The 10,891-nt window shown below is 41.1% G+C and overlaps 1 protein-coding gene across 1 annotated transcript; it reads right to left on the bottom strand.

Annotated features, from left to right (window-relative positions):
* Positions 1–22: 22 nt before the first annotated feature.
* dnaaf10 (dynein axonemal assembly factor 10) lies at positions 23–10,778 on the bottom strand. Its single transcript, XM_079513307.1, has 8 exons — positions 10,448–10,778; positions 9,085–9,185; positions 8,372–8,502; positions 7,714–7,815; positions 5,130–5,245; positions 4,024–4,158; positions 2,314–2,411; positions 23–1,540 (listed from the first exon to the last, which is right to left on the bottom strand). Exons 1-8 carry the CDS (start codon positions 10,631–10,633, stop codon positions 1,333–1,335), a joined length of 1,077 nt encoding a protein of 358 aa, XP_079369433.1. The 5' UTR covers positions 10,634–10,778; the 3' UTR covers positions 23–1,332.
* Between the last annotated feature and the right edge of the window lie 113 nt (positions 10,779–10,891).

The raw sequence follows: 10,891 nt of genomic DNA, 5'->3' as shown, positions 1-10,891 counted from the left end.
AAAGAACATACCACTCGAGAAATGTCTGAAAAGGTCTGTTTAATAACAAACTTGTCAAACATGAATGAAAAATCACAGTTTTAAACAACAGTACAAACACCTGAAACAAAACAATATACCGATACAAAAAGAGGGATTTTAGTCTAAGTTTCTCAGAGAGGCCACATCCTACCAAGATGGAAGTAGATCACTCAGAGATATTAAAACACATTGCCTGCCATGTATTCATTAATTCTCCCCTGCCGATGTCTTTACATTCCGAGCGTAAAAATTACCCCAGGTCGTGAACCGGACGTTAGCTCACAGGTAACGATCGATTCACGGGACAATCGCAGACCACCCGAGGCATGATTTTTTTAACAGACGCAAATAAAGCTTTTTTTGAACCGGAATCTGGTTTTAGAATCCGAGATAAAAGGGTGTCAAGATCTCAGCCACCATTCAAGTCAATGAAGGGGAACCTTTTCATCGACGGACCAATCACTTCCGCCTAGACACGGAGACGCTAGTAAACAGTAATGTAGCGCGATCTCACTTAAACTGAATCAATATGAAACACTTTCTTTTCTAAGGTTGCTCTGCCCAGTTACTGTCAAGCGTAGCTTTAAAAACAAGGTCCAGCTGGTAGACAAACGATGTCGTGGTGTCTTGCGTCCTCGTGCTGGCCTCAAATTCAACTATGCTATTTGATAAGGATTTAGGACAAGCATACAGTACCTGTCTGGTAGGGAATGTGTTAAACTGTGACCCCTAGAATGCTATCATAGGCTAGATGACGTCAACATCCCAGAGGCTTTTCAATATAACAGGACCACTCCATTGGTTGTACAGGCACTGATCCTGAAGCAGACTGTTTGTTTTCCCTACAGTTGGGTAGGGTATTACACTCGCATGTCAGATGCTGACAAAAAACAAAAATAATGAAAGCAAAGATATTCCATAATAATTTACGCTTACACATTGCTTATGAAAAAAACAAAAAACTCAACATACTTCAAGCAAAATATTTCCATGATGGTGTTAAACATTGTTTGGATGACATAAGCATGAGAGCAGATTGTTTAAATAATAAAAAAACAAAGTTTAGTTCTTGTGTTGGGAAATTGGACTTACCGTCAATCGAATGGTGGTGTCAAGCCTAATTTAAGCTCCTTTGCACAACAGTGTCATGTACAGCATCATGTACCAGAAATGCCCAACCTACAAGCTCACAATGTGTCGCTTCATCGACGCGCTGTGAGCTTGTAGATGAGCTATTTTAGACATGCAACACTGTTGTGCAACAGTGCAACCAAGTATGAATCTGGCTTTAGTTTACCATTATTGTTTCTTTTACACACGGTTGAGTTTGGTCACGATGAGCACATGGATGCATTCATCAAAGCTTGAGCACACACACAGGCCCTGCTTATCGGGGCTCCAGTCCAGGCTTGAGATGGGCTGCGTGGACACAGTGACGTTCTGTAAGAGGTTGACAGAGCCAGCCACCCCCATGTCCACGTCCTCAGAGTCCGTCTTAGTCCTCTGGGCAGGGTATTCACTGGAATGGAGATGGGATCAAAACCATTACGTCAATTAGGAGGATCTTGTTACTGTGCAGATGCAATGCTTGCAGCTGGCTCTACTAAAACAATAATAAATTGTTAATAAAACTGACATATGAGTGGCATTAATAAAATGATCCCATCGTACAACGGCGTAAACGTTTAGTGAACTTAAATGATTATTTTCCCCCCTCAAGACTATTTCAGGATAGAGCCAGGACACCAACGGTAGAGAGAGAAGTAGGACATGCAAGAAAAGAGGGCGTGATCAGTCACATTTGTGACATCTTTTGTGACATTTGTTGTATAATCAAATCCGGATGTTACATTTTGTGTACAATGTGTTTTAATGTAAGATAAAGGTGCATGCTTATCTGAGAAGATTATACTCAGTATGAGGGTTCCAAAGACATAATCAGGGCCACCTTGATAATAACTTACTGACTTATTTTGAATCCTGCAGCAATTTTCATAGAAAGGTGACAAGTTTGCATGCCTTTTGTTTCCAAACTGATACATGTCCCATTTTAAAATAAGTGGCACATACTGTGACTAAAGAGTTAAACTCATTCCGATTAATGTCTATTCCAAGACTGCTGCCTACATTAAGCACTGACTCATCTGTACTTTTGAAATATTGTGTGGAACATTTCAGTTAACAGCTTCTTATTTTTCACAGCATGGATATAAAACGTTATTGAATGACACCCGTTGAATGTCTTCACTTGGTCTGTAATTAAAGCCTATTTTTATAGTAGAGAGGTCTTACTATTTCCAAAGGTGTAGGTTGCCTGCACCGCCCGCAGTCATGAAGATGTCTCTGTTCTGAGGCAGATGCCTAACCTGCCAGATGGTTGATTTATGAGCCTGAAACAACAGGAGAATAAATATTTACTTGCACAGATTAACCTATTAACCTTATTTTAAGGAGAAACCACCCACACCACGCCCACATTATCATTATCCTGTAATAACTGTAAATACTTTAATTTGAGGTGAATATTTTATGAACCGATTGTTCCCCAATGGTTACAATCTTCATATGGTGTACAGCAGAGAGTGAACGTTTATTTTCTCAGTTTTAATCTTCATTTTTCACTCATTTGAGTTGAATTAACGTAGGATTTAACTGTAAGAAGCTCATCAGCACCATCATGTTTAATCGTGCCAGTGGTGCTCAAACATTTTCATCTTAAGGAGCCCCATCTGAAAAGATTTTATGTCAGGGAGAGCATTTGTGTTTTTTGTTCCTTTCACTAATTATTCTAAATGTAAAAAATATGACTACAAGCTCACAACCGGTTGATATTTTGTGTTAAAGTGATTTTAATGCTATATTAACAAATTTGCTGGGGACCCCTTATAAGCCCCTCAAGGACCCCTCGGGGGCCCTGGACCCCACATTGAGAACCACTGATGAATGCCAATTGCCAAACTGCACTGCTGCATGTTTTATGGATTAGCTCAGGGACGAGGGCAGCCAAAACTGCCTGAACTGGCTGAATCACATTTTCAAACTGGCATCCCAACAGAATCATAAAGTAATTAGAATTGAGTCCAGAAAAGAGCAGGACCATTATAAAGCAGAGTTTAATGAGTCTACATGTTCAATAACGGTCAACTCTAAAACATTTGCCATGAATGTGTAACAAAAACACATGCACCCATTGATGGTCGAGTGGTTACACAGAACCCACACCCACATGTACTCTATGCTGGCCTGGGATCAAATCCTGCCAATGCCTTCATCCTGAGCCACCCATTCACTATTTCCATCTCAGCTTTCAAAGCTTTCAAAATAAATTAAAATTTAACACACAAAAGGGGAGTGGAGTGGACCACATCCTTTGGCTTTTGTCTCATAAAACGGCTGCAAGACAGGTTCAAACATTGTGATGTGATTCTGCATTTAAAGTTATTTTTTTAATTGTATTTTGCTAAATAAGTAATAAGAGAGGGAGACATTTGTTATTTAAACAATCCTGCCATGCATTGCTGCAGGCAGGGTGAATAAATCTGCCTCAGGCCACTTGTGGATAGCTTTACATTGCATGAAATAATTTTGGACTAAAACTCATAATTCTTCATTAAGACTAGTGATGTTCTTGCTGTTTATCACTCTGTGGAATTGGACAAATATTTGGTCTAGCTACAGTCGCTGATCTTGCTCTCAGAAATATTGCCGAGCATGGCCAACCTGCTCTAAACCCAGTCAAAGGCACGGTGAAGAATCCACACCTCTCTCCTCGCTGGGCCAATGTCGTTCTTGGCTAATGACCTCATGGCTGCGAAGCACGTTAGACAAACATGACTGCAAACATTTCCAGCTGTAAAAATGGGACAAAATCTGCTCCTGTCCTCCCTCTCTTTTTCTGTATTCTGAAATGCTGAAAAATAACCTTGGACACTTTTTCCATATAGTGGAGCCAAACATATGTCTGGCTGTCTGTTTCTCTCTCTCTCCACCTGTGTTGATTACCTTTTCGGAAACAGAGGCAAAGCCCTTGGTGGGGTGTTGCGTCCTCATGTCAAAGACATGGAACTTTCCCTCCAGGGAGGTGGCCACCAGCTTGTTCATGTTAATGTCCTTTCTGTCGAACTCTACACAGCATACCTGATAACAAATAAAGAGGACATTTTAGAGCATAATAAATTGTCTTATGAAAAATGTCTGATTTACTACTTCAGGTTAAATGGCTAGTTCAGATTTAAAGGAAATATGTGCCATTAATATAGTGGTTATTAATGTGGTATTAATTGATTGCCTGAGTCCTCCTGAGGTGGGAGTTTTGGTCTGGTTTTGGTGAATATTAAAACCTCTTAAACCCCAGGGGGGTAAAGGGGGTAAATCCGCAACATCGGAGTTGGAACCGGAGACCAATTTGGTCTCCATTGACCCGCTGAGCGCTGTTCAGAGGTGGACAGCCGCTGGCCCCGCCGGCGGGGGCAATGGGGCTCAAGAGGCTAGTAGTTGGTCATTTGGTGGGGGTGACTGGGGGCCACTCATTAAAAATAAATGAATCCACAAAACTAGCGTCATCTGTATTGTTGACCAATTTGTATCATAGAGCAGCTTTCGTTCAACTTTAACCCCTCTGTCATATGGAACTATTTTTTGTGTCCAGAATCACTACGCCAGCAGCAGCACAACAAAAGATTGTTCTATGTGACAAGAGGGGTCAAAGTTGAATAAAAGCAGCGGTATATGGAAGAAATAGGTCAACAATACAAATGACGCTAGTATTGTGTATTCAAATATTTTTAATGAGTGGCCCCCAGTGCCAGTATTTCCTACAGCTTTCCTACAACAAGTCCAAAAATCTCAACTAACCCTTAATATCTTCAACTATATTTAGAGGTGGGACTCCATAATATGCCAAACATACACTAGTTTGTTACTAACACGTCGACCGGATAGAGCACACAAACACAATAAAATGGTGATATAAAATTCAATGAAGTGCAGTGTTGCTGGTTTCTCTGCTGTGTGGGAAACTTGCAAACTAATACATTGCGCTGGTTATAAACATTAACTTTACTGCCCTCAAACTAGAGGCCTTGTCTTGTCCTGAAAGTTGATCTCACCCCATTTTTTATGTTGGTCTCCCATCGTAGGGACATATTCCTGAGATCAAAGAGCTTGATGTCCCCATTGTCGTATCCCGCGCACACACATCGGTCCTCGTCATTGAAGGCATGACCTGCATTCAGAGGGTCATGAAAGTAAAATGAAACTATCTTGGATCTATCTAGACCTGTATTGATCCTGCAGTTGCCATTTGCAATACAGCAGTAACAAATAGAGCCGATACAAAAAACAACAACAACAACTCACACCTGTGTGAAGTGGGTGGTGCAACTATTGTTATAGCTATACTGTACTGTGCTGTATTGTACTTTGATTATTTTTGTAAAAAATCTTTGAGAAATGACAGTTACCGTGTGGGGGTCCCCGGAACATCCAGCCCCCCAGGAACGTGCCCAGGGGGCCGGCCCTGTTCCGGCGAGCCTTGAGAGTTGTTGCAGCTTTCCGTGCTCGGACACGTATAGGGACACACATACATACGGACACACACAGCTGCGCAATGGAGCGGAGGCACCGCTCAAAAACAGTATCAATACAGTGTACAATATCAGTAGGAGTAGAAGAATGCATTACAGGATTGTCATGAAAAGGGATGTAGGGACAGCAGCGGATGTAGACAGACCTCCAACTTAGACAAAGAACACAAACCATAGCAATACAGTTTGTGGGTGTAGTGGGAGAAAGTGTAGAGGGAGAAAGTAACATTGGTATGGGCTGAGCTGAGCAGAGTGACCTTGTGACATGCTTAACAAGTTTGATCCACACAGGGTCAAATATTTGTATGGTTGTGCTGAAAGAACAGGAAGGAAGGCGTGGAAGCATCCAAACCTCAGTATTTCGAATCTGGAGGAATGCTAGTTGAAAATCCATTTGATGGTTCATACTCAGTAGAATTATTTCATGGTGTTCTCTATTTCTGTGAACTACTGCAAGCATTCAGTAATATGCAATATCAAAATCTATTGTACAGTATGTCCCGACACTGTACTGGCTCTACACACCCTCCGCCAACCTAGTCCCCATATATGGGGGACATGGGGAGAGCAACGGACTTGAACTCATGCTTCCTTCATGCCTGAGTGTCCAAGTTGCTCCTTTACACCTGACAGGGGGGAGTTTCCCTGGTTGGACGTAGCGCGTGGAAGGAAGTTAAGGAACACGTTATTCCAACCAGTTCCTTTCCCCTCCATCAGGTGCCCCGGCTGGCCAGGGGGAGGCAGTTTAGAGACCAGGATTACTGCATGTTTTTTGTGAGGGTACCTACCCTAGGGGACACGGGGAGAACATGCAAACTCCACACAGAAAGGCCCTTTCGCCAACCCCGCCTCGGGTATGGGCACCGATGACGCGGAGGAGGAGACACGCCGCCAGCGCCCACAGCGTCCAGAGCGGGAATCGAACCCAGGACCTTCTAGCTGTGAGGCGACAGCACTACCAACTGTGCCCCCAAAAAAACCCATTCCTTTTACCCATCAAATTATTTTGAAAGACAGATTGGTTACGTTAACAGCCAATTAAGTATTAAATAGGACAATGACGTAATCAATCAACGTTTCAGAATAATTTATAAGGTTATAAGGTTTTCAGAAGTTACTTCAAGAGACAAATAAGTAAAATATACTTTAAATATTGATATCTTTACTGTTTCTTTAATGATTTTGAAGAGGAGAGATTATATAATTTTAAAAGGATATCTTTTTTCCTGTCTCTCTGTCTGTCTGTGAGCAGCTAATATTCGGCACTGTTGGCCCGATCGCAGTGAAACTGTCCAGACACACACGCCAAAACAGAACCTCTGCCTCGACTTTTTCCGTTTCTCCTGTTATAGCTGCCACCAGGAGGCCGATTTTTTCAAAACATTTTTTGTGTGCCTCAAAAAGCCTCAAATCATGAGGCATTTTTGTCATGAAAGACAGAGGAAGAAATGCCACCCTTTTCACATTGGCCTATTATAGCGCCACCAGGAGGCCACAATAACCTACCTGACCTGGCGCCTGGAGGCCTGTGCTCCAAAGAGCACTTTTTCTAGTTCAATATGTTTTGTAGGTGATCAAGTTTTGTCCTGTATGAGACCCAAATTTACTGAGATGGAAAGCTTTGCTATATCTCCAACATAAACAACACTAAGTAGTAGTACTACTGTTTTACTGTGTGGAAAATGTAAAAAGTGGGTCAGAGAATGTGGTGAATTCAGAACAGGAACAATTATGACCCACTTCCTCGACCCATATCGCACATAAAAGATGGATATAGATGTACTAAATGTAGTGTTTTTGGCTGTGCAAGGTATTCTTTTTTACCACAGGTACTTAAAGTGGGGTCTGGGGAATCCCAGGGGTCCTTGGTGGGATTCTAGGGGGTCCCTAGCAAAAGAAGGAACAATTTCAACAACATTTTTTGGCTATTTGAAATTAGCCAATCTACAAGATCACAAGCATTGTGAGCTTATAGATGTGCTATTTATTTTCAAAGGATGTTTGATGTTGTGCCCCCTGGCACATCTTTTCAAAGGGGGTCCATGACCATGGGCATATATATTTGGGGGTCCTTGACATAAATCCAATGTATTTTGTGTTTACGTACCAAAGGCAACAGTCCAGCAGTCTCTCTTGGTTTCGCCCTCCACAGGCTCCATGTTAGCCACAGGTGAGTCTTTCTGCCTGGGATCCCAGATCTTCACTGTACCTATAGGCAAAGACCCCATTACATCACAAATCTGTTACAATAACTGCTGTAGAATCATCAGATGGAAAGTGACTGATTAGACACTTCAAAACAATATGAGCGCTGGATGTGACTTTAATCGCTGCCATTTTATTCTGGTGCAAAACAAAGTGTTAAATTAACTATGAAAGTGTATAAATTGACCATTCAAGATTAACACTCATTTTGCTGTGTGACAAGATTGAAATGCTGCTGCATATGTCAGTAGTAGTAGTGCCAAATGCCTAGTGGTTCAATAGCATACCTGCCATACATTCCTGACAATCAATCAAGCATAAGAGGCAGTACCAACGTGGCTGTCGTCAATAATCTTCTGTACTTAAATTGTGTGATTCTGTTCGTGTCCCTTCTAAATGAAGATGATAATGTATTGCTGACCCTAACCCTGTGATATGCTCAAAATATCAATCAATATAAACATTTTTGTAGTTGTGTGTGTGTGACCAGGGAAAAGAAGGAAATTAGCATTGAGATTTTCACAGTAAAAGACCAGCCTTTCTTAGGATTGAATTTTTACCATCTCTGCTTCCTGTGACTATCTCCGGGGCTCCATCCCCGATCCCCAAGCCTCCAACACCATCTATACAGTTGATGATCTCCTTATGAGCTTTCACAGAGTACACAGGGGTGTCCGGCATTTCCAGATTCCTGTGCACAAGACAAACACTTGCATTACAATGTTTAATATAAAAAATAAAGTCTCTAAAGCATGGATATTTTGAAGGCTTGCCTAAGAGGACATTTGTGATGATTTTTGTTTGATTCCAAATGAGTGCTAACCAAATGTTCACTTAACTTTCAATTCAGGAAAATCACAAAGTGGACAATCTTTATATTCAAATATGGAGGATATTTCTTTTACCACATAAAGGTTGCACACTATTCAACCAAATTTACAGGCTTAAGTTAAATCCCTTATCACGAACATCAAAAATCTCTGCCTACATTTTAATTAATTCAATAGATTTGATCCCCAACCCTGCAAGACAATAAGATATTTTTCATTAAAGCACGTGAGAAAGTGTAAAGTCCACATTCATTGTAGCGTAAGATCAAATTCCATCAAATGACATGCAACGTTGAATGGTAAATAACATTATAACAAAAAGTAATAGCAGTTTCAAAGTCAACATGTCTGGTGACTAGGCTCATAGTAGCCTCGACAGAGCCTGCAGGCGTTTTGTTTTCAAGGCTCATAGGCAAGGGCCAGTACAGTGCATAGATAAATACCAGATGCTGAGATTTCCATCAAAAGCCCCAGTCGCTATGTGTCTCTGTTGTAGAGAGGTGGCCCCAAATGTCCCACACTTTATGGGCTTTGCTTTCTCTACCTGAAAGACATTAGGGTTAGGGTTCAACAACATGTTCCATGTTTCAATTTTAAATGGTAATAATAATAATAATAATAATAATAATAATAATAATAATAATAATAATAATAATAATAATAATAATAATAATAATAATAATCAGTAAGACGCCTGGGGGTGATGTCATGAGACCTGGGCACCATATATTGGGGATTTTGAGTGCTGGGAGAGCGCTGGCGTTTTGGCATGGGGGGCATCAGCTATAGCTATAGGTTGTCTCCATATATGGAGCTCTAGGTGAAAGCCTTCGTTATTTCACCTAGAGCTCCGTATATGGAGACAACCTATAGATCCATGTATGGAGACAACAGCGATATCAAGCGCTGACATCAGACAAGTGTAGAAACCTCATATATGGATATACACGCCTGGCATCGTCATGGTGATACGTACTCAGTTGGCTGGCATCGTCATCATGACACGTATCTAGTGAACCATATATAAGAAGAATCCGAAGAGGTTCTGTGGGGGATCGCGACTACACTGCTCAGTGAGATCTCAAATCCTCAGAATCTACAGCACCCAAGCAAGACAGGATACAGCACATAGGACACAGGACTCAAGACACCACACTCAAGACAGGGGCTGATGTCACGTGATGTCACGATGACCTGGGGGCTTGCCTTGGGTGAGTCAGTGACGGGGAGAGAGTTACGGGGATTGTGGGTTAGGTGTCAAACACGTGCGACCTCTGATCGCAAAAATAATAATAATAATAATTTAATTACTCAAAAATAAATGGATTTCAGTAAAGTGCATGGTCCAACTCTAAAGCTATACTTTGCATAATATAACACTAACAAGATGAAGATTTTACAGTGGGAATCGTAAATACAATGAATGTTATTTGTGTGTGTGTGTGTGTGTGGGGGGGGGGGGGGGGGGGTCGTTGTGTTATCGGTTGCTATGGAAACGACTACTCTACGTTTCTGGAAGAATATAGTAATATATTAGCTAGCCAGGCCTAGCCTAGCAATACTCTCATTGTCAAATGTGGAATACAGAACATTAATATAAATTTAAAAAATATATATACATTTACGTTGTCAGATGTGGAATAAATAAAGTGACGTTACCTCCTTGACGAGCTGAATTTCCCCATGTTAATAAATAAAGTGACGTTACCTCCTTGACAAGCTTAACATCCCCATGTTAATAAATAAAGTGACGTTACCTCCTTGACAAGATGAAGTTCCCCATGTTAATAAATAAAGTGACGTTACCTCCTTGACAAGATGAATTTCCCCATGTTGCACTTCGTATATTTGCATCACCCCAGTCCCTCTAGCAAAGTTGCCCATGCAGACAAACTTGGCACTGCAAGGGATCCATTTAGTGTCAAAAATAGTGTAGTTCAAACTTTTCTGTATATGCGCAATGATCTGAGGTTTTTCGAATGGCGTTGACATCTTTCCTGGAAGAAAAGTCGATGTTTTCTATTTCCTTTTCCCCAAAAGATGGTGTTTACTGTTTTCACCTAAGGTTTTCACGAACTGCCACAACAAAACGTGACGCGAAAGACCTATACGGGGATGTCCCAACACTGGCCTGATCAGATAACGTATAAAATAAATAAATCAAGTATCAAATACGTACAAAAAAATTAGTTTCACGAATTAATTGCAATCCATTACATAAGAATCAAACGATTGTTTGCAGTAGCGGTT

This window comes from Electrona antarctica (assembly GCF_951216825.1).
Source record: "Electrona antarctica genome assembly, chromosome: 10".
Classification (NCBI taxonomy): Eukaryota; Metazoa; Chordata; class Actinopteri; order Myctophiformes; family Myctophidae; genus Electrona; species Electrona antarctica.
The sequence above is the reverse complement of the archived record's forward strand: the minus strand, read 5'-3'. Positions and strand labels throughout refer to the sequence as shown.